We start from the raw sequence: 23,643 nt of genomic DNA, 5'->3' as shown, positions 1-23,643 counted from the left end.
GGTTCAAGTACAAACTCATTTCCACTGTTTACATGCACCTTTGTGATCTTGCCTCTGCTTAACTCAAGTTTCATCAAGTACCAACTTAACAGTTTCAAGTACCACCTCTCCCTCACACCATCTCTTGTAACATTTTACTTCAGCCTTTATTTGATCATTTCAATTGAATTACTACTGTTTCCCCAAATGAACCATGTCCTTAATGGCCCCTGTACCTTTACACATATCATTCCTTCTGCCTGGATGTCTCTTGATGGCTCCTCCCAAACTCTTTGCAATTTAGACATACCTTCCACTGAAAAGCCTTCCCTAGTCACTCCAAGACCCTATCCCATGACCATGTTCCAAGAATACCCATATTTAGTCTTTTCAGAGCCCTTAGCACACTGTAATGTAACTGTTTACTTTTCTATATCTCTTCCCCTAAACTATGAGCTCCTTAGGGACAGACACTACTACTTTTTATTTGTAGCACCTAGAACAATGCCTAGCACATAACAGGCATTCAATGAAATATTGCCACAGGATAAATGAATGAATGGATGGATGGATGAATGGATGAATATGGACAATGTAGAACTTTGAGGAGTCTAATCAAAACACCAAACTGGCCAGGCACGGTGGCTCATGCCTGTAATCCCAACACTTACAGGCCGAGGCGGGTGGATCACCTGAGGTCAGGCATTCGAGACCAGCCTGGCCAACATGACAAAACCCTGTCTCTACCAAAAATATGAAAATAAAAAATATGAAAATTAGCCAGGCATGGTGGCACATGCCTGGTTCCAGGTACTTGGGAGGCTAAGGCAGGAGAATTGCTTGAACCTGGGAGGCAGTGGCTGCAGTGAGCCAAGATTGCGCCATCGCACTCCAGCCTGGGCGATGGGTGAGAATCTGTCTTTAAAAAAAAAAACAAAACTCCAAACTGTATTTAAAATCTAAAATGTAGCTAGCTGCTCCATTAGAGTAGCTACATAAGTAAGACTTATAATCTCTCAAATGCATATATTGGGAAAGAGGAAACAAAAAGAATATCACAAACATATTTTCTATTTTATAGTCTCACACTAGTTAAGATAAAGCCGAATGTTTACATCCAAAGGATTGATGGAAGGTGCTCAGCTATGAGCTAAGAAGGGATCACCAGAAGATCATTTGTGTGCATGCTTTTCTGACTCCTGGCAGGAGAGTGCTAGGCTACTTTCTGGGCTCTCACCAAGTCCTGGAGTTCTCTCAGTTGTTTTCCTGTCAGTCCCCCAATGCCCAGATCCTCCTCGTCCTCTTCTGGCTGGGCACTGACATTACCAGAAGATGGCCCCTGTTTGATAAAGAATTCTTCATGCTGGTCCAAGAGGAGTCCATGGAGCATCCAGGCTGAGAGCTGTTTATACATGACCCCATGACAAACGGCCAGGATTCTGGGCAGAGTAGAAAGTAAGAGGCTCAGAAGTCATGCTTTAAACTGTTACAGGATAAACAGAGGCCTGAGAATTTGATGAGTCATAACAGAAATAACCAATTAAGTTAAAAATAATTGTGCTATTTTAATTTAAATGTGGGTGAACTAACTCACTGAATTTCCATATTTGCAGCCTACACAATGAAATCTAAAATGTTCAGTATATGTGCTGATATTATTTTAGGGAAGACATTTTCTTCCCTTCTTTTATGTAATTTTCAAAACTGATGGGTCCTAAATATGTACAACTGTTTTATAGCAATAAAAAATAAAAATAATAAAAAATTTAAAAAATCGACTTAATGGAGTCTCTTTTTGGCTAACACAGTATTAAATTTGTTTTATTTTTGTTGGAATCACATAGGGAGAGAATATTCAATACGTGAGTGCCAGGTATACATGAAAAACTATTATCTAGCAAAATTGAGAAACTAAAAATGCAGAATGGTTGTTGGGGAATAGGATATTCAGATGGTCTCAAAGGATCACCCACCAGATAGCATATTAATTAAAAAGGGGAAAATGTACCTCTATAATGGAGCAGCACATGATGAAAACACCTAAGCCAAGTGATCCAACTTCATAACATCCATGATGGGATAAAGTTACTTTCTGTACCTTCTAATATGATGTAATGGGAAATAATATCACCTACATAGTATTCTTGCCAAAAAATGTTTAATCCGAATCTAATCATAGGGAAACAATAAATCCAGATTGTGGAACATTATACAGGACAGCTGGTCAGGACTCTTAAAATGTCAGCATCATCCAAAACACCAAGAACAACAAAAGGCAAGGGGGACGGTTCTAAATTAAAGGAGACTAAAAAGACATGAGAACAAAATGTAGTATGTGAACACTGATCGGATCCCGGATTGCAAAAAAAGAACAGCTATGAAGGAATTCTGAGGGACAACTAGAAAAATTTGGATATAGTATTACTGAATTAATGTTAACTTTCTTGGGTGTAATATGGAATTGATGTTCTATAAGAGAATCCCTTTTTCTTTTCTTTTTCTTTTTTTCTTTTTTCTTTTTTTTTTGAGACAGGGTCTCACTCTGTTGCCCAGGCTGGAGTGCTGTAGCACGATCATGGTTCACTGCAGTTTCGACCTCCTGGACTCAAGCCACCCTCCCACCTCAGCCTCCTAAGTAGCTGGGCCCACAGGCGCACACAGCATGCCTACTTTTTTTGTATTTGTAGAGACAGGGTCTCACTATGTTGCCTGGGCTGGTCTCCTAGGCTCAAGCTATCCACCCACCTTGGCCTCTCAAAGTGCTAGGAATACAGGTGTGTGCCACCATGCCCAGCCAAGAATGCCTTTTTTCTAAAGTGATACAAGCTGAAGTATTTTAGTGTTAGGGTATCTGTGACTACTTTCAAATGACTCTGCAAAAAAATTTGTGCATTTCACATATACGTATAGAAGGAGAAAAAGAGAGATCAAACGTGGCAAATGTTAACAAATGGTGAAACTAAAGGATACACTAGCGTTTGGTTGGTTTTTTTTGGTTTTTGTTTTGAGACAGGGTCTCATTCTGTCATCCAGGCTGGATTACAGTGGCGAGATTTCAGCTCACTGCAGCATCAACCTCCTGGGCTAAAGCAATCCTTCTGCCTCAGCTTCCCGTAGCTGGGACTACAGGCAGGCACCACACCTGGCTAATTTTTTTATTTTTGGTACAGACAGGGTCTCGCTATGTTGCCCAGGCTGGTCTCGAACTCCTGGGCTCAAGCGATCCCTCTGCCTCAGCCTTCCAAAGTGCTGGGATTACAAGCGTGAGCCACCGAGCCCAGCCTACAAGTGTTTTATTATATGTTTCTTTCAACTTTTTTGTAGGTTTAAAATTTTTCAAAATAAAAGGTTGGGAGAAAAAGAAATTACAAGAACTTGACTGTGTTATTTGTAGTATGCTAACTGAATGGAATCTCTCTTTAAAAAGATCAAATGTGAAGCTATTTACATTTATGCATTTCTGAGTATGTGGTCTGTAAAGTTTGGTCCCTGCAAACACAGAACAAACATGTATATATAGTATCATCTACATTAGATTTTATATTCTATACACAAAAGTATAATAGAGAATTAAGTCCCTAAGGAATGTTCTGGAGGATTTACTCATGCAGTGGTTAGAGTGGAGATTAAGAGTTGTGAGTGGCCGGGTGCGGTGGCTCACACCTGTAATCTCAACACTTTGGGAGGCCAAGATGGGAAGATCGGTTGAGCCTAGGAGTTCGAGACCAGCCTGGGCAACACAGCAAAGCCTTCTCTCTACAAAAAATTAAAATAAAATAAGAAAAAAAGAACAAAACAGAGTTGTGAGTGGCCTCAGGGATCATCTATTACAATTTTTCAATGAATGTCACAATTTTTTTAAAATAAGGAAAATGGATAAATGGAAAGCTCAAACAGGCAGTCTTTGATTATACTCTACATGTTTTCATATTGTTGTAATCACAAGATAAATACAATTTTGTATCATTTGTCAGTACATATTTATATAAAATAGTTTACATGTTATAGTACCTACACTTTTAGTGGCTTTATAGTCTATCAAGTGAATATATCATCATTTAAATTTTTTTCTACTGTTGGTAATTTTCTAATTTCCTGATATAGTAGACAACATTGCAATGAACACGTTTGTGCATATAGTTATTTTCTTCTATTAAATAGTTTTGTTAGGATAAAATTCCTAAGAGTGGCATTATGGGATTATAAAGCATAAACATTTTTAAGGACCTTCAATTTGAAAATACCAGCTACTCAAATACACATGTTTAGACACAGCAAGCAACATCTGGCACATGTAATGGAATTCCTGCAAGGATAACAGGATCTAAACATTTAAAAAGATTGCCTCAAGGTCATCCAGGCACCTAAATCCTGGCTTTGACACTCAACACTCTATAGCCCTTTTTGCAAGGCCTGAGCCATAATAAAGGGTACATGGGCTCCTCTGCTCATGGAGCTTTTTCTATCCTGGTTATAACCTTCCCAAGAGGGAAACCTGAAATGACCTGAAAATAAAACATGTGAGAAGTCAAATAATTTGACCACCCACCTCCACCACCAATTCCCAGTTAAGCCATGACTTACTTTTCCAGTGCACTTCGAACAGGAGGCAACCCCCCACAGCTGTGTTTGTAGACTGTTTCCAGGATTTGACAACCATGAATCTGTGGAAAATATGGCCTTGTCAAACTGGATTCCATTCTAAGAGTCCATGCAAGACACATTCTTATTCCATATTCAACCAAGAGGGCACAATCTAGGAGAGACTGGGGATAAACTTTCTCCTAAGATTTACACATAGTGGTTCTCAAAGAGGGACCTCTCTCCCATCAGCAGCATGACCTGGAGACTCATCAGACATGCAAACTCTTGGTTAGAACTCAGCACTCGGTGTTTCCACAAGCCCTCCAGGTGATTCTAATGCACAGTAAAGTGTGAGAACCACTGCACTTAAAGCAACCAGAATCATTTAGAGTTGGAACACCAAAGCCAAGGAAAGCTTTTTATTTCAAGTTAAGGCCCAATTCAGTCTACTTCTAAGGTATATACTTTTTCAAAAATCCTCTGCCTCTATGTTCTTCAGACTTTTTTTTTTTTTTTTTTTTTTGAGACGGAGTCTTGCTCTGTCGCCCACACTGGAGTGCAGTGGTGCAAACTTGGCTCACTACAAGCTCTGCCTCCTGGGTTCACACCATTCTCCTGCCTCAGCCTCCCAAGTAGTGCGACACAGGCGCCCGCCACCACGCCTGGCTAATTTTTTTTGTATTTTTAGTAGAGACAGGGTTTCACTGTGTTAGCCTGACCTCGTGGTCCGCCCGCCTCGGCCTCCCGAAGTGCTGGGATTACAGGCGTAAGCCACCACGCCCGGTCCCCAGACTTTTATTTTTACCACTTTGAGGTATAATTTACAATGAAATTCACCCATTTTAAGCATACTAATAAACAATTTTTAGTAAATTTCAAACACTGGGCAAACATTACCACAATCCAGTTTTATAACATTTCCACTACTCCAAAAAGCGCCTTTGTGCCTGTTTGCAATCAATCTCCATTCTCAACCCAAACCTAGAATCTTGACCACCTGATTTTAAAAACTCTGAAGAGCCTTGGTACACTAGTTTCTCTACCACTATCCTGGCAGGAAGGAAGATTCAGCCATCTGCAATCCCCCTATTTTCCACTCTCCTTCCTATAGCCAGCGGAAGTTGAAGGCCAACTGAGACGTGCAGCTAGGCCTGGCTCCCTTATGCTGTCCTCATTAACTCTATTTGCCTAGAATGTCTCCTTTTATTTTGGGAGATAGTTTAATCTAGTGGTTAAGAGCACACTCTTTGGAGCCAGATAGAGCTGGGATATAAACCCATTTACTACTATCTGTGTGACACTGGGCACACCCCTTAACCAACTTAGCCCTTTAGTGGATTGTGTGTGATAATGTATTTAAAGCACTTAGCACAGTGCCTAGTACACAGCCAGTGACAGTAAAAGCTGGATGTTGTTATTTGATGAGGACAATCAGCTTTGAAGGGCCAATGAGCACCCACCACTGGCTTTGCTGGCACAGCATGAACATAGCAGAGCACTTGTTTCTATACTCACACAGTTAAAAATGATGCAGCAATGTGGCAGATTAACTGGTTTACTAGTTACATTAATGAAAATGAACACCCCTAATAAGCTAAGGCACAAATAAAGAGCTTAAAAAAATGACGACTTGAGCTAAAGATGTTTAATCCATTTGTCCACTTGGTCCAATTGTGGACCAATTCAATAGGACAGCAGATTCTTCTAATATGAAATCTCAAAGCATTTATTCCTCAGACTTATTAACTCTGCCCAGAAAGACATTCTCCTAACTTCTCAATACACCTGATAAAAACTTGTGATAAGAATAGGCATATTTATTAAACATCTGGCTTTCACTCACTGATCTCAAAATTCTCAGAAAACTGCCAGCACACTAACCATAAACCTATTACCTTCTTCCTAAGAATTAACTTTCTGCTTCACACCCAACAGTTCTAAACCCTTACTGCAGGTTCCTCTCACCTGCAAACATCCACAGCACTTTTTTTCTTACCCCAACAACATTCTTGGAAACATCTATGAACATTTCCTCTACCTTCTGGACCAGGAGGTGTTTAAAGACAGAGTCATACTTTTGCATTCCTGACACTTAACATGATAACCAAGCAGATATTGTTAAATGAATGAATAAATAAAACTACTAAAAACTAGGGTCTTCGAAAAATAATGTAAAGCAAAATTAATTAGTAATATTCCCTCAGTGCTTAGCAAAGCAAAAGGAATAAGGAAAGTTCTCACCTTTTGACTTTTAATTTGTTCTACTACAACCATCACAGAGGGAAAAAGAAGCTGGAACTGCAAAGTAGAGAATAATTAGAAGGGTATGTAATCAAATGTAAGGGAAAAAAAATCAACTTGGGAAATGCTTTTGTTTCTAAATAGTTCAACTTAAGATAAAATGGCAATACCACAGAACAGTCAAGATCCAGCATCCTAAGGCAATTTGATGTGGAGGTTTGCTGCAGATAGGAAGAGGATGGCAGAGAGAGGCAGTTTCTTTTTTTTCTTTTTTTTTTTTTTTTTTTTTTGAGACAGGGTCTCACTCTGTCACCCAGGCTGGAGTATAGTGGTAGGATCCCAGCTCACTGCAACCTCCACCCCTGGATTCAGAACGTTAGCCTCCCAAGTAGCTGGGACTACAGGTGCACGCCACCACAACCGACTAATTTTTGTATGTTTAGTAGAGACAGGGTTTCACCATTTTGGCCAGGCTGGTCTCCAACACCTGACCTCAAGTGATCCAACCACCTCGGCCTCCCAAAGTGCTGGGATTAGAGGTGTGTACCACCATGCCCAGTCGGGAAGCAGTTTCTATTTCTGAGGCTGGCATACTCGTTAATACTGATGTCCATATAGAGCAGTAACATTAGTGTTAATATCAGACATTAAGTTTTAACTATATTTGGAAATCTTTAAACAGTTTTGATCTAGTAAAACATACAAAATGCACAAAATATAAAATGTTAGGCTCTGAATCCAGAAGAAAAAAAGTTCTCAAAAACAGTATCATAAATTAGATTATTCTAACACTATCAACAGATTGCAAGGCATTTGGTTATTTGGGCAGCATACCTGGTCTAGGAAGTAGTTGACATGTGATATGGAGAGATGGGGATCACCCAGGAACTGCAGTAAAAAACTTTGTGATTAGAGCTCCACACAAAATATCTCAAATCTATTTGATCTATGAAAATGAGAAGAGAATCTCATGATGGGCTTAGGTGTTAATTTTAGGCTATCGAGAACTGATAATTTAATCAGGTTATTAATCCTGATTTTCGGGCCATAAAGAAACCAAGCCAGGGCTCTTATAAACTCACTAAAGAGTCTTTGCCATGATCTGTAAGCCACTCTGATCACAGGTTGGGCAATCACTGAGAGAACACTGTACCTTCCAGCCATGCAGGCAACTGCTCACTCTTAACTACCTGATCTTATCAAAGGGCATTTCAGATTCAAGAACATGCCCTAATCTACTGTCCCAGAGGTGTTTCCTATATCTCCTCCTTCTTACCTCTTGTTCCAAATCAAGCAGTGCTTGGCGATAAGGCTGCAAAACAGAATCCAGCCCTGTGCAGAAGGCCCGCAGGTAGATTCCATGTAACCCACCTTGGCCCTGTTGAGATGGATGGTGATCCTGAAATCAAACAGAAGCCAACTTCTCAGCTCAGGCCCTGAAACCTGAGAAAGATATTATCAGACTTGTTTCTTTTAAAAGTTATATAAACAAACCAATTAGAGGCCTTGCCTTCACTTGAATATTTCTAGTGATGAGAAATCCATAACTTACTTCACATGAATTACCGATAAATTCACTGAAAGCTTGACATAGCTCCTGCCCTCTAGAGGTGAAAGCTTGACATAGCTCCTGCCCTCTAGAGGTGTACACCCACAGAGAATAGGACCCACCTGCTGTTGCACATGGCCCGTGTACTGTTCAATGAACTCAGTGAAGCGAATATAGTCTGTGCCGAGCCGGCAGAGTCGATTCAGGACACTGGTCTCACTGGGGTGGAGGAAAGGGAAGTCCTGCGATACCTGCAGGAAGAGGAACACTGCCGAAAACACCGCCAGTCACTGCCCCAACTTTCAGGCGCTTCAAACGCTTCATACTACACATTTATCGTTTTCTTTCTCAAGATGTCCACTTAAAGGTGTTAAGTTCTGGATAACAATGTATTTCCAAAGCACTTCAAAGGGGTTCCCTATCCCTGACCCAATTATTTGCTTCTTAAGATAGGTAACACATGCTAAATAATTTAAACAATATAAAATGGTGTACATTAAAAATAAGTCAACCACCCCAGAAGCAGCCGCTATTACCTGCTTCTTAAGCAATCTTCTAGGGATGGTCTATAAGGATATGGGGGTTTTGACCTGGTTGCAACAAAGTCTCTTTAGCAATATTGCTCAAATGGGGGTCTGCAGACTCCGTGGGTTTCTCAGACATATTCTTAGGATTTACAAATTCCCTATAGAAGTTTTCATTGTTTTCATTCCAGTAAAAATCTAAAATTAAGCATACCTATCATCTGTAAATGCACCTTATAACTGGCCATATATATTTAGTGTCCATATTTACATTTGTATTTTTAATTTAAATGAAAGCCAAATGATAGCCTAATATGCTATATACAAAGGTTTCACAGCAGTTCAGGCAGAAAAAAGTAGTGGGAAAATATATTCCTTCAACCAACTTTTTAAAAATACTGTGGTAAAATATGTATAATAAAATCTACCATTTTAGCTATTTTAAGTATATAGTTCAGTGGTATGAAGAACATTCACACTGTTGTGCAACCAGCACCACCATCCATCTCCAGAACTTTTTTGTTTGCCCCAAATGAAACTCCGTATCCAGCCCCTGCCAAACACCACTCTACTGCCTCTGACTTTGACTAGTCTAGCTACCTCATATAAGTGGAATCACTCAGGTCGGGTACAACTGCTCACGCCTGTAATCCCAGCATTTCGGGAGGCCGAGGCAGGTGGATCACCCGAGGTCAGGAGTTCAAGACCAGCCTGGCCAACATGATGAAACCCTGTCTCTACTAAAAATACGAAAATTAGCCAGGCGTGGTGGTGGGCGCCTGTAATGCCAGCTACTTGGGAGGCTGAGGCATGAGAACTGCTTAAACCCGGGAGGCAGCGGTTGCAGCGAGCTGAGATTGCACCACTGCCCTCCAGCCTGGGCAACAGAGCGAGACTCTGTCTCAAAAAAAGTGGAATCATTATTTGTCCTTTTGTGACTGGCTTATTTCAGCTCATCCATGTTGTAGCACGTGCCAGAATTTCCTTCCTTTTTAAGGCTGAACAATATTCCCTTGTGTGTATATACCACATCTCAATTACCTATTCGTCCCTGCACTGACACTTGCTTCCACCTCTCAGCGATTGTGAATAATGCTTGGTGAACACGGGTGTACAAATATCTGTTGGGTTCCTGCTTTCACTTCTTTTGGGATATACCCTGAAGTAGAACTGCTAGATTGTATGGGAATTTTATATTTAATTTTTTTTTTTAGAGACAAGGTTTCACTCTGTCACCCAGACTGGAATACAGTGGTGGGTTCATAGCTCACTGTAACCTTGAACCCCTAGGTTCAACCAATTCTCCCACCTCAGCCTCCAGAGTAGCTAGGACTACAGGCATGTGTCACCATGCCCGGCTAATTAAAAAAATTTTTTTTGTAGAGATGGAGTCTTGCTCTGTTGCGCAGGCTAGCCTCAAACTCCTGGCATTAACTGATCCTCCAGCCTCACCCTCCCAAAGTGCTGAGATCACAAGTGTGAGCCGCTGTGCCTGGCCTTTATTTAATTTTTTGAAGAACTGCCATACCATTTTCCACAATGGCTGTACCATTTTACATTTCCATTACTATATCCCAGGTACTGTGCTAATACTTTGAGATAAAAGAGTGAACAAAATCAGATACAATTACTGCTCCAAAGGAACTTAGCATATTATATGGATGGATATATAATATGGATTATATGTGGATGCCCTTTTATATGACAGTAAATGTGGTAACAAATAGGCGAAGAAGAATTTTTCTGTTACCGAGTCCATAGAAAATTGATTAGGAATCCAATTAATGTAGATTTTAATGACACAATGCTAATCACATCTTCAAGTTAGTAACTTAAGAGGTTGCACAACACGGTGCTTAAGAACCTGGTCTCTTGCCGGGCGCAGTGGCTCACGCCTGTAATCCCAGCACTTTGGGAGGCCGAGGTGGGCGGATCACAATGTCAGGAGATCGAGACCATCCTGGCTAACACGGTGAAACCCCATCTTTACTAAAAAAACTACAAAAAAATTAGCCGGGTGTGGCGGCAGGCGCCTGTAGTCCCAGCTGCTCGGCAGGCTGAGGCAGGAGAATGGCGTGAACCCAGGAGGTGGAGCTTGCAGTGAGCCGAGATTGCACCACTGCACTCCAGCCTGGGCAACAGAGCGAGACTCCATCTCGGGAAAAAAAAAAAAAAAAAAGAACCTGGTCTCTGGAGCCCGACTGCCTGGGTTTGAATCCCTGAGTTGCCTCTTACTTGCTTGAAAGCTTAGGCAAGTTACTATACCTGTCTGTGCCTGTTTTCATACCTATAAACTGAAGAAAATAATTGTGAGGATTAAATAAGTTAATACATGTATAAAGCACATGTCCCAACCACATAGCTAGTGCTCAATACACATAAGCAATTTTATATTATTAACAAGACAGCTCTACCAGTTATCAAGTGATACTACTATTAAAATTGGCATTTGAGCGTTTCTTGTTGGCAGAGTTTTCGAAAAGTTCAATATCTAATTATTCTGAAACAGCAAATAATAACTCGAAGTTACTGATACCATTCTATATAACACAGTTATAGGAACAGGCTGAGAAATCCTGCATTAGAATAATGGTCATTTGAACTTATTGATTTGGTAGTTTTGTTTACTTTTAATTTATAAAAATATTTGATTTTATAGTTGTTTAAGAGCATTATGCTTGAGTTTATACCTAGCTTATGTATATACATATTCAATATAATAAAATAATTTTCATTAACACTTGGCACTCATGACAACTTTTCCCTTTACTCAAATGTAAAAGACACTGCTCTGCAGAAAGTATGTAATATTTGCCATCTTTGTCTTCTTTTCTTCCATCAATACCTAAACACCTGCTATGTGGCAGAAACTGTGCTAGGTGCTCTGGGTAGATGAATGAAGAAGACCACTGGTCTTCGCTCCCAGGGGCAATCTATGCGGGAGAAAGGCTAAGAACAGGTAACAACAATACATTATGAATTGTGACAAATCCTACAAGGGAAATAAACAAGTTGATGGAGAATAATGGCATCAGGGGAGGATGCTTAAAGATGTGCTCAGAGAAAGTTTTCCTGACAAAGTGACTTTAAAGCTGAGACCTTGAGGATGAAATGGTAGAAAATACCTGATTGAGAATTTTTCATAAGAAAGAAAGGAAGGGAAAAGATGAATTACTTGTGGTTGTCTCCCCCACCCCCTCCCTAGCTATCTTTCCTGTACTGTGTTATCTCTTCTTATTTTGGACCATCAGGCACCCACATACTTCCTGAATACTGTCCTCCTATATGCCTGGCATTGTACTAAGATCTATGGAGAAAAGTGAAACATCGAATTAGTCTTCAAAGACCTACAGGTGAAAGATAACAATTCAAACTCCACCACACAAATCTTCACCTGTTTTTTTCAAAAATTCACCTAAACTCCCAAACTCCAAATACACGTTCATAAATAATAACGAAAGGAAACTGTTTGATTTATAGGTTTTATAGACTAAGAATGTACTTTTTCTGCTCTTCCACAGTCTCCTAAGAATCGGCATGTCTTGGTGATCAGACAGACCTAGATTTCAATCTTGCCACTACTAGGACTGGCCAGCATAAAGTTTTCTGAGCTTCAGTTTGCTCATTTGTTAACTGGTAGAAACAATACCTAAGTGGACTAAATTATTGAGAGCATTAGATAACATTACTGGAAGCAGAAGCAGGTAAAAGTAGTTCAAATACTGAAGCCAGACAGACCTGGCTTCAAAACTAAGCTCTGTTAATTACTAGCTATGACCCCGATAGTTATTTAACTATTCTAAACCTAGCTTAATCTGTAAAATGGATATAGGTGGTTGTGAGGATTAAATAAGATAATGCATACGGAACATCATACATTCCTGGTTACACAAAGGCCCCCTACCAAGTGCTTTACCTAGTGCAGAAATTTTCTGGTAAAGGAGTAATGAGGGAAACACCACACGCTCTCGATTTCATTTATTTCATTCAACAAACTTTACTGAGCGCTTACCATGTGTTTGGGAGCTGTGTATTTGGCCCAGTACTTCAAAACTCAAACAATGCACGTGTGAAAATAAATAGGAGAAAGTGCCTCCCACACTTCTATATCATTCCCCAGCAACTGTCAGACACCTGGACCTCAGGCCCTTTCCTCGCCCCGCCACAGGTGGGGCTCTTCGAGGTCTGCCCTCCGTTTTCTAGCCTAGGCCCGGCCTCTCTAGGTGTCGCATCAGCCTTGACCCTAAGGGGCTGCCCTCCAGTCACCTGTCCAGGGACACGCCCCCAGCCCTGGAAGCCCCGCTCGCTAGGTCCCTCAGCCTACTCCCCCAGGCGCTGGCTCAGGTCCCCCCTCCTGCGCTCCCTGGTTCCCGCGCTCTGCCGGACAGTACCTGCAGGCCACTCCGCTTGTTCCAGGTGAAAATGGACCCAGGGTACCCGCTCAGAGCCAAGAGCAGTTCGTGGATCATTCCCACGGCGGACCTCGAGTCCCTGGTTATGTCACCCCCTCCTCCAGCGCACCTCCAGGCGACCACGAGGGGAGTGCTTCCCCTTCCACACGCGCACCGGCCCCTGGGTCGGGCGGTTTGTGCCGAATCAACCCACCGAGACAATCGCTGCGGCGGAGCGGACGGGAAGCTGGGAAGGGGTCGCGCGGGAGTCCCGGAAGTTCGGCGGCTCAACGGGGTCCACCAGCTACTCCCGCCCGGGCTCTGCGGAGACTGAGTCGCGGTCGCTGCCCTCGCGCATGCGCCCTCGGTGCCCCGAGCCGCCCGCTCGGACTTCCGGTTTGGGAGCTTTACTTGGGAGGCTGGAGAGCCAGAGCCGGGGCCGGGGCTGGGGTCGGGGTCAGGGTCGGACCCCGAGTGGGTGAGGCTGGCCCGGAGGCAAGGATGCGAGGGGGTTGAGGGGCAGCTCGAGAGGGAGACGCTCCCAGGGGTGGGCTGGAGGGCGCCCTCAGGGCGCCTTAGCCGGGTCAGAGGCCTCTGGAGGGACCGCACGACGGCTCCGGGTTACCCGGCCGGAGGGAGCGGAGACAAAAGAGGCCAGAATCCCGCAGCCGCTGCTCCTTGAGCTGAGAGCTCTGCGTCCGCGAACCGGCAGCACCTGGAGCCTCTGGCCGACACCCGAGCCCGTCCTCAGGAAGCCCGTTACTACTGCTCCTCGGATTCCGTCTCTCCAGCGCACTGTGACTCTCCCCAAGCCCCCATGGTCCTCGCTTTGGAGCCAAAACCAGCTTCTCTCCTTGCGCGAGGTTTTCCGACAGGTAGCTCCCTAATCCTTGCTGAGCGGCCACTACTACGCGGGGAAAACAAAGACCCGAGATTCTGGACGTGATTTTTGCCTGGGGTGGGCTTTGGGAGTTGTGCAGCCCGAGGGGGCGGGGCGGACGCAGAAGGCCTCGGGAAGGACTGCGGAGATACTGGGGGAGATCAGCTGCGACCAGCTGGACAGAGGCTTTTTGTTGCCTTCAAGCAGGATGATGACTTGTCTTTAGATCCTCTCGAACTCCAGCTCTCCTATATGGTTCGGACTCACTGTGCAACATTGGCCAGGGAAGTTAAATGGGATCGGATTTGGAGGAGGTGGGAGAGGGGCAGACAGGACTTTTATTCTCTGCTGCTTCCTGGGGCTGCCCTGGAAGTCAACCAGAAAAGCAGCTTTTGCAAAGTCTATTTACTGAAGATTGTGCTACCTTAGAAGGCCACTCGGAGCACATGGGAAGGCAGGCCAGCTCTGGCAAGACTTTAGACATATGAATGTATTCCTTCTGATAGTGCCATCTTTCTCTGCCCTAGGAAGAAACACCTCTTACAGAGTCATCTGCAGGGGATTCTCCAAGGACATGGGAAGATAGATGTAAGCCCTGGAACCCAGACTCCTAAGCGAAGGGAAGCTGCATTCTGCTATTAATGATGGCCAAATCAGCTCTAAGAGAGAATGGCACTAACTCTGAGACCTTCCGACAGCGTTTCAGGAGATTCCATTACCAGGAGGTGGCTGGGCCGCGGGAGGCTTTCAGCCAACTCTGGGAACTTTGCTGTCGGTGGCTAAGGCCGGAGGTGCGCACCAAGGAGCAGATTGTAGAACTGTTGGTGCTAGAGCAGTTCCTGACCGTCTTACCTGGGGAGATCCAGAATTGGGTACAGGAACAATGTCCAGAAAATGGAGAGGAGGCAGTGACTCTCGTGGAAGATTTAGAAAGAGAGCCTGGAAGACCTGGATCTTCGGTGAGAAGGGAGGGGGAATTCAAATTCAAAAGTGTGATACTGGGTGGAGGGCTAAATTAAGATATAGACAGGCTTAAAGAGGGACACAGTCTCCCTTGGTGAGGCTTATACTTCTGGTCTGGTATAGGTAACTTTTTCAGATAGTGCTTGTCTGGAGATGCTTCCTGGGTGTACCTTCACCTACCCTGTCATAATGAGTTTTTCCTATAGTTTCTTAATAGGGAAGAAAGGGGATTTTTTTTTTTCAGCCTGAAGGTGGGTTTACTATTTTGATCGTTTCCTTCTGGAGTTTCAACTGCTTTAAGCTAATGGCAATGGAGTAAGACCCTTGTTCGCGTTAACCTCCCTCACCCCTACAACCCTGGCCATGGCCCTGAAAGATGATCTCTTTTGGGGTATTAAATACTCTCCTCTGGGAATGCCCCTCATTATGATCTTGCAGTGACAATTAACGGGGGTTGTTTCTAGGTCACAGTCTCTGTGAAGGGGCAGGAAGTGCGCTTGGAGAAGATGACACCCCCGAAATCATCACAAGAGTTATTAAGTGTTCGGCAGGAGTCAGTGGAACCCCAGCCCAGGGGTGTACCCAAGAAAGAGAGGGCAAGAAGCCCAGACCTGGGACCACAGGAGCAGATGAACCCAAAGGAGAAGCTCAAACCTTTTCAAAGGAGCGGTGAGGAGTAGATTCATATGGGAAGATAGGCTGCCATTCCAAGTTGGGAAGTAGGGTTGGGAATAGTGAGTGGGAAAGGGATTTCAGGAGTAAGTGGAAATCGCAGAATATGTGGTTGTTGACATGTAGTTTAGCCTCTGGTATTCTTATATTACCTCTTGATAAGTCCACAAGAGAATGGCTCCCTAGTTTTTATCAGAACTTGGAATTATTTTATTTCCTCTTGGTAATGATGATAGTATAGGTCATTATTTTCTAGATAAAAATTCTTTTCTATACTTGAAGGCACATCTTCCTTTTGGTTGTTTTCCATCTTCAAATTAAACTATATTTGTTACCTTAAGCTTTCCCGCAGAAGATCCATTCTTTAAACCTAAGTTTCTGTTGCTCTCTATTGGAACCTTTAAGTTCTCCAAATATCATGTTAATTGTGGGGAACTAAATTATGTTTATTATTTTCCTGAAAGTCTGTTAGAAGCTAAGTAAGAATTTTACTTCAGAATCTTGCAATGTCTTGTATCAGTATAGCCCAACCTGTTATATTTTTTTTTGTTCACCTGGTAACTTCCAGGACTCTGATAGCTTTCCCCAATGCCTTTATACCTAGTTGATTATTCTTGTACTTGATTTTTGTAGAATTTGTTTTTCTTCTTTGTAGTCTATTGATCTCCATGTTGTATGCTTTTTTCTGTTACCATTTCACTTAAAATTTGTTGAGGTTGTTTTGAATTCTGATCTTATCATCCAAGACAATAGCCTTCTCAGCCAGTTTGGTAATGGTCTGTTTAGTCACCCAGATGAAATCCCTGAATCTCACACACAGACTTGCAGAGTTCATCAGTTTTTGAACACCTGTCAAGGTGCTCAACATCTTGCAGGGTACTCTGCAATAAGAAAATGTGCCTATCCTCAAAGAACTTAAAAACATGATTGAGAACACTATAGCTAACTCTTAAGTATGTGCCGAACTGAACTGAACTGAACTGAAACAGTGCCAGACAATGACTTGCCCAATTGTGTGAGTACCGTATGGGTTTGTCAGAGTGGGAGATGAGGGAGGGCTGTCGGTAAGGCTTCTTGAGGGCACTGGCAAATACAGCCTCTTGAAGGTTGGGCTAAAATTGGATAGGAGGGAATTAAAAGTAAAGGCACAGAGTGGTGAACAACAGTGTGCTGTGTTCTGAAGGGAAGAGTCTGACAGGAATGGGTGTGGTAGGCACTAAGGTTAAGGTTCACCAGGGTAGCATGTGCACTGGCAAGCAAGAGCCTGCGGTTAGGTAGAACAGTGACTGCTGCAATTTTCTGGGTGTGAGAGGATAAGTAGTCTGGACTTGGATGGTGGCAGTAGGAATAGAGAGGAAGGACTACTAAGGTGAACACCTTTAGAACCTGGTGACTGACTGTGAAGGAAACGGATAAGGTAAAGACAATCTTCTCTCGCTTCCCCCTTGAAATCACGCCGAGTTTAATTCTGTAGCCCCAAGTGAAGAACAATTATTCCCAGCAGTACTAGGACCTGCCTACAAATAGGAGAGCCTGGAATAGAATTATCTGCTCTGAACACACAACAGAATCCTTTCCTCTCTTGTCACCCTTCTCTGGAAAATAAAACATTTCTCATCTTTTGAGGTTTCCTGTATTTTCCCCACCTTTTTCAGCCCACTGAACTTTCTGAAAACACTTCCCTAGACACTCTGTTTATAATCCTCTTGGATGAAAAAGGCAGGACTGAATTTCAAGATTTTTGTGATAATCAGTCCAAACTATGACAACTTTTGTTTGTTTCCCTGCAAGCAGGATTTCCATTTCCTAAATCCGGTGTGGTCTCCAGGTTGGAGCAAGGAGAGCCATGGATCCCAGATCTGCTGGGCTCTAAGGAGAAAGAACTTCCAAGTGGCAGCCACACAGGAGACAGACGAGTGCATGCTGATCTGTTACCATCCAAGAAAGATAGAAGAAGCTGGGTGGAACAGGATCACTGGAGCTTTGAAGATGAGAAGGTGGCAGGTGTGCACTGGGGCTATGAAGAGACCAGAACGCTCCTCGCAATTCTCAGCCAGACTGAGTTTTATGAGGCTCTCAGAAACTGCCATAGGAACAGCCAAGTGTATGGGGCTGTGGCTGAGCGGCTCAGGGAATATGGCTTCCTCCGGACCCTGGAACAGTGTCGGACCAAGTTCAAAGGTCTCCAGAAGAGCTATCGGAAAGTCAAGAGCGGCCACCCACCTGAGACCTGCCCCTTCTTTGAAGAGATGGAAGCCCTGATGAGTGCTCAGGTCATTGCCCTGCCCAATAATGGCCTGGAAGCAGCAGCCTCTCACTCTGGCCTGGTAGGCAGCGATGCTGAGACTGAAGAGCCAGGGCAGAGGGGCTGGCAGCATGAGGAGGGAGCAGAAGAGGCTGTGGCTCAGGAGTCTGACAGTGATGACATGGATCTAGAGGCGACCCCCCAGGACCCCAACTCAACTGCACCTGTTGTGTTCAGAAGCCCAGGTGGTAAGAAGCTTTTCTTCTTGGAGTTTTGGAATTAGACTTGGGGAACAAAGAGACTGGATGTGGAGTCAGAAGGCTTAATGTCACATGCCAGCTTTGCCACTTAGGGAACAAAGAAGTGCTTCTCCATTCTTTGTGTGTATTTCATTCTCTTTTATGGGAAAATCAGTGAGATAATTGGGAATACATTTAGATTTTTAGAAGAAATACACTCAGAAAATTCACAGTCCTGAGAAGGAGTATCATTCCTTCCATTTCTTTACTAAACTATTTTTTTCCCTGATTTTAAAATCATTGCAGGCTCACTGAGAAAAATGTGGCACAATATTATCTTTAAGTAGAACCAGTGTTTATTGAGTATGTCATATGAACTTGATGTTTTACATATTTTATCTTTTACTTCCCCAAAGCTCAAAGTCAGTTTATTATATTCGTTTTTACTTAGAATAGTACAGTGAAGAATTGTCCAAAGTTGGGGAAACATTTTTTTCTTTAAAAATTTTAAAATATATTTAAACAGAGACAGGGTCTTGCTGTGTTGCCCAGGCTGGTCTCACTGGGTTCAAGCAGTCCTCCCACCTCAGCCTTCTTAGTAGTTAGGACTACAGGTGTGAGCCACCACACTGAGCTGGGAAACATCTAAGTTTCCTCTGAGATTCATAGTATACATTGGCATTTTAACAGGATTGAGAAGTCCTACAGTGAGAAAGCTTGTTTAACACTCTATTTAAATATTCTTGCCTATGGAATCCTTTTTAAAGTATCATTTACTACCATTAATGTAATCGGTACAACTATGCTGTTATGGAAGAGCACCAAAGTATGACTCAGGAGGCTTAGATTCTAATCCTGATGACCACTAATCAACTGGGCGACCTTGAGCAGTTATCTAACCATTCTAAGCTTCCATTTCCTCAAGTGTAAAATGGGGCAAAGCAGGAGGACTACATCGCTAAAGTTGCAGTTCCTTTGTGAGCAGTGGTCTTTTCCTTCTGTTTTTTGTGACATGCATGATCTTATTTTAGTTCTGTTCTAGCTTTCTGGTCTTTGTGTCTTCTGCTTTTTCGTTTCTCTTTATTTTTCTTGTTTTCTTCATTCTCTTTTTCCTTTTTTGTTGCAGACACAAATATATGTAGGTTAATTAAATGTGGCACATGTGCTAAATGTTATTTTCATTATCTTTGTTCTTTCACTTTTTTTTTTTTTTTTTTTTTTGAGACAGAGTCGCTTTGTTGTCCAGGCTGGAGTGCAGTGGTGTGATCTCATCTCACTGCAACCTCCACCTCCCCAGTTCAAGCGATTCTCGATTCTCATGCCTCAGCCTCCCAAGTAGCTGGGACTATAGGTGCACACCACCACGCCTGGCTAATTTTTCTGTGTTTTTAGTAGAGACAGGCTTTCACCATGTTGTCCAGGCTGGTCTCAAACTCCTGGCCCCAAGCGATCCACAGGGATTAGAGGCATAAGCCACTGTGCCTGGCCAGCTTCTTTTTTATATGGCTAAACAGAATTTGTAAATAAAGGTCTCTGTGAAATTGCTAAAGGATATAAAGAAGCAAAACATTCTATACTGAGTTTGTGGATTTTGGAAACATGAAGTATTTTTACTTTTTCATCTAGGAGCCTGAGCTTAGGTGAATTCTCATGATGCAGATGATAGGACTGAGGAATTCAGGCTCTAAAACTCTGGATTAAGTGGTGCTGAAATTTCTCTTCTGGTGGCAGGTGTACACTGGGGCTATGAAGAGACCAAGACTTACCTTGCAATTCTTAGTGAGACCCAGTTTTATGAAGCCCTCCGGAACTGTCACCGCAACAGCCAGCTGTATGGAGCAGTGGCTGAGAGGTTATGGGAATATGGCTTTCTTAGGACCCCAGAACAGTGTCGGACCAAGTTTAAAAGCCTGCAAACCAGCTATCGGAAAGTTAAGAATGGCCAGGCACCAGAGACCTGTCCCTTCTTTGAAGAGATGGATGCTTTGGTGAGTGTCCGGGTTGCTGCCCCACCCAATGATGGCCAGGAAGAGACTGCTTCTTGCCCCGTCCAGGGGACCAGTGAGGCTGAAGCTCAGAAGCAAGCCGAGGAGGCAGACGAGGCCACAGAGGAAGATTCTGATGATGATGAAGAGGATACTGAGATACCCCCAGGGGCTGTCATAACCCGTGCTCCAGTGTTATTCCAAAGCCCCCATGGTAAGATTATTTCACTATTATGGTATAAATAACAAAGGGAAGACAATGGGACTTAGGAAAAATATCATCCGATTGAGAACTGGCCTCTACACCCAGCTTTCATGGATTCTTCTTGTGACCACCCATACTTCTTGTCTATTAAAGCAGCTCACTGAGGGGATATAAATTATTTATGTGACTTGACTCCCCACACTAGAGCATCAATCTGAGATAGCTGCACATTGTAAATTTGCTGTGATTTATTCATGAACCACTAGGTTTCCAACCAGTTTACTAAGCAGGGAATCTGAAAGCTCACATTTCTCAAGTAGCATGTCATGTACCCACGGTAGGATGAAGTTGATTTTAAAAGTTCATTCTCTTTTATATGTTTTCTTCTAGTTTCAGCTCATATACCAGCTGTATGTCTGCTTTGTTCACATTTATGAAAATCTGATAACTGTTGTTCACTTTTATGAATCTGAGGTTCCTGAGAGAACTGACCCTTTGAATCTTAGCTGCTAGATAAGAAAAAAATACTTCACAAGGGCTTCCCTCCTTGTGAGAAGAGTTCTGATTTCAGAGTCATATATGTGTACGTATGTGAATCTGGGCTCTGTTGTTTATTAGTTAAGTGACTTAGAGAAGGTTACTTAAGGCTGGGCATGGTGGCACATGCCTGTAATCCCAGCATTTTGGGAGGTCGAGGCGGGCAGATCACCTGAGGTCAGGAGTTGGAGAGCAGCCTGACCAACACGGCGAAACCCCATCTCTATTAAAAATACAAAAAATTAGCCAGGGGTGGTAGCGCGCACCTGTAATCCCAGCTACTTGGGAGGCTGAGGCAGGAGAATCGCTTGAACCTGGGAGGCAGAGGTTGCAGTGAGCTGAGATCGTGCCATTGCACTCCTGCCTGGGCAACGAATGAAAAAAAAAAAGTTACTTAACCCCCAAGTTTGCTTATATATTAAGACCTACCTCATAGGGTTGATGTAAATGAGGTACTGTGCACAGTGCCTGGCACATAGTAGCCATTTAATAATAGTTTTCATTTTCATAAGTCTTTAAGATCAGCATTTTTTAATGTTGTTCCCTGGAATATCAATTCCATGGGGTATTAATATATTCTACTAAAAAATAACTTATAGGTTTGGGAAGATGGTAAATACCCCTCTTGGAGGCTCACAATACATATTCACATATTTAAGGTTCTAAGATTTATTTAATCTAGTGAATATTTCATGAAATATAAGACTAGGCTTCTGGGTAGAAATACTGTCTCAGGAGGTACAAACATGGGCTGATACTCAACATGCTTTTACTCCTAGATTTAGTCCAGGGAATATGGGATTCAGAGTTTACCTGAAATCGCTGAATAAATGCAAATTTGCATAGCCTAGGCCCAAAAAAGCCAGGCATTTGGTTCTTAGGGCCTTTTGGTTCTTTGAAAGACACTACATATTCTTCTATCCTGTTTTTACTTGCAACCTATATTGGAATGTGAGGGGAAGGGGACTCATGAAGCTCCTCTGGATATAAAAGTTTCCAAAAATGTTTTCCTGAGCATGTCCTTCTAAACCTTTTAGTTACTGGTGAAGAACATGAATAAGAATACTATGACAGACCCGAGATGTGGCAAAAATACGTATTAGAAAGTGTCTTTCCTGTAGAAACATGGAAATTATTTTATCTAAAACCTGGTGATTTTCCATGCTGTACTGGGAGGATTTTCCAAAGATCCTAGATGACCAAGAGGAGTTAAAAGTATATATTATTCAGACCCTATGTAGATGAGAAGCACATGATAGGTTAACAAGTAGAGAAGTAAAACATTGGGATTTTAATAAGATAATGGTAGTTATTTGGGATCTAGGGCTCCCTAAATTTTAATCATGTGGTGTAATGCTTGTTTTTCCCAAGTTTTACATTCCTGTGGCACATATGATTAAGAAAATAGATAACTTCTAAAATTCTGTTTTACATCAGGTTTTGAAGCTGGATTTGAGAATGAAGATAATTCAAAACGGGATATTTCTGAGGAAGTACAACTGCATAGGACATTACTTGCAAGAGCTGAAAGGAAAATTCCCCGGTATCTTCATCAGGGTAAAGGCAATGAGAGTGACTGTAGATCAGGAAGACAGTGGGCAAAGACCTCAGGGGAGAAAAGAGGAAAACTGACACTCCCGGAGAAGAGCTTAAGTGAAGTCCTAAGTCAACAGAGACCTTACTTGGGAGAGAGACCCTATAAATATCTCAAATACAGCAAAAGCTTTGGTCCAAACTCCCTTCTCATGCATCAGGTATCCCACCAGGTGGAAAATCCATATAAATGTGCTGATTGTGGGAAAAGCTTCAGTCGGAGTGCACGACTCATTAGACACCGGAGAATCCACACTGGAGAGAAACCTTATAAATGTCTTGACTGTGGAAAAAGTTTCCGTGACAGTTCAAATTTCATCACCCATAGGAGAATCCACACAGGAGAGAAACCTTATCAATGTGGTGAGTGTGGGAAATGCTTCAATCAGAGCTCAAGCCTTATCATTCACCAGAGAACCCACACAGGAGAAAAGCCCTATCAATGTGAAGAGTGTGGAAAAAGCTTCAATAACAGTTCTCATTTTAGTGCACATCGGAGGATACACACAGGAGAGAGACCCCATGTGTGTCCTGACTGTGGAAAGAGTTTCAGTAAGAGTTCTGACTTACGTGCACATCATAGAACCCACACAGGAGAGAAACCCTATGGGTGTCATGACTGTGGCAAGTGCTTCAGTAAAAGCTCTGCCCTTAATAAGCACCGAGAAATCCATGCACGGGAAAAGCTTCTGACACAGTCAGCTCCTAAGTAAGCCCCTGAGGATATATAACGGAAAGAGGCTCAATAAATATATTGTTCAGAAAGTCTTCCAATAGTGAGATTCATCTACTATTCTGTGTCCAGTTAGCTTAGGAAATTCACTTTAGGATTTATGCCACTGTTTGTTCCTTGTTTTTCCTGATCTAGAGTCAAATCCCCAAGGCAGTCTAAAGAATGAAAGGAAGATTTCAGTCCCTCTCTTTGCCTGCATCTGAATTGATGGATAACATCTTTTCCCTCTCAGTGCCTATGGTGTTCCCTTAATATAAGCACAGAGAACAAGGTAATAGATCCTATGAATTTGATAAGCATCCTTCTTTACTCATTCTGTCATT

General features: G+C 42.7%; 2 protein-coding genes across 9 annotated transcripts in view; one reads left to right on the top strand and one right to left on the bottom strand.

Moving 5' to 3' along the window:
* TUBGCP4 (tubulin gamma complex component 4) overlaps positions 1-13,885 on the bottom strand; it is a 39,579-nt gene extending 25,694 nt beyond the window's left edge. For 2 of the 5 annotated variants that reach the window (XR_010109907.1, XM_003805580.5), the window contains exons 1-7: positions 13,269-13,614; positions 8,476-8,604; positions 8,081-8,203; positions 7,639-7,692; positions 6,805-6,861; positions 4,564-4,643; positions 1,217-1,418 (exon numbers count right to left, since the gene is read on the bottom strand). Coding sequence is in view for 4 of the 5 variants with exons in the window: in XM_003805580.5 (XP_003805628.1) it covers positions 1,217-1,418; positions 4,564-4,643; positions 6,805-6,861; positions 7,639-7,692; positions 8,081-8,203; positions 8,476-8,604; positions 13,269-13,346 (723 nt within the window). In the remaining variant the exon portion in view is untranslated. Of the gene's footprint in view, positions 1-1,216; positions 1,419-4,563; positions 4,644-6,804; positions 6,862-7,638; positions 7,693-8,080; positions 8,204-8,475; positions 8,605-13,268 lie in introns of all 5 variants that reach the window. The other 3 variants (XM_008973013.4, XM_055098352.2, XM_055098351.2) reach the window with 3 other exon arrangements.
* Positions 13,585-23,355, top strand: ZSCAN29 (zinc finger and SCAN domain containing 29). Of its 4 annotated transcripts, XM_008972995.5 has the most exons (6): positions 13,585-14,143; positions 14,676-15,107; positions 15,576-15,780; positions 17,578-18,276; positions 19,999-20,466; positions 22,432-23,355. In XM_008972995.5, exons 2-6 carry the CDS (start codon positions 14,790-14,792, stop codon positions 23,298-23,300), a joined length of 2,559 nt encoding a protein of 852 aa, XP_008971243.1. In that variant the 5' UTR covers positions 13,585-14,143; positions 14,676-14,789; the 3' UTR covers positions 23,301-23,355. The 4 variants fall into 4 exon arrangements, with proteins under 4 accessions (XP_008971243.1, XP_063452669.1, XP_054954325.1 ...); XM_063596599.1 differs by lacking the exon at positions 13,585-14,143 and having other exon boundaries at positions 14,595-15,107; XM_055098350.2 differs by lacking the exon at positions 13,585-14,143 and having other exon boundaries at positions 14,977-15,107; positions 17,612-18,276.
* The last annotated feature ends 288 nt before the right edge of the window (positions 23,356-23,643 follow it).

Source organism: Pan paniscus, chromosome 16 (genome assembly GCF_029289425.2).
Source record: "Pan paniscus chromosome 16, NHGRI_mPanPan1-v2.0_pri, whole genome shotgun sequence".
In the NCBI taxonomy this organism is placed as follows: domain Eukaryota; kingdom Metazoa; phylum Chordata; class Mammalia; order Primates; family Hominidae; genus Pan; species Pan paniscus.
Note: the sequence above shows the minus strand (reverse complement) of the source record. Positions and strands in the feature narration are given on the sequence as shown.

Excerpts from the sequence above, each read along its gene's own strand:
- ZSCAN29 (XM_008972995.5), top strand. The coding sequence starts at position 14,790 with ATGATGGCCAAATCAGCTCTAAGAGAGAATGGCACTAACTCTGAGACC. Across the intron at positions 15,781-17,577 it reads CAAACCTTTTCAAAGGAGCG|GATTTCCATTTCCTAAATCC; the intron begins GTGAGGAGTAGA and ends CCCTGCAAGCAG. Across the intron at positions 18,277-19,998 it reads TGTGTTCAGAAGCCCAGGTG|GTGTACACTGGGGCTATGAA; the intron begins GTAAGAAGCTTT and ends TTCTGGTGGCAG.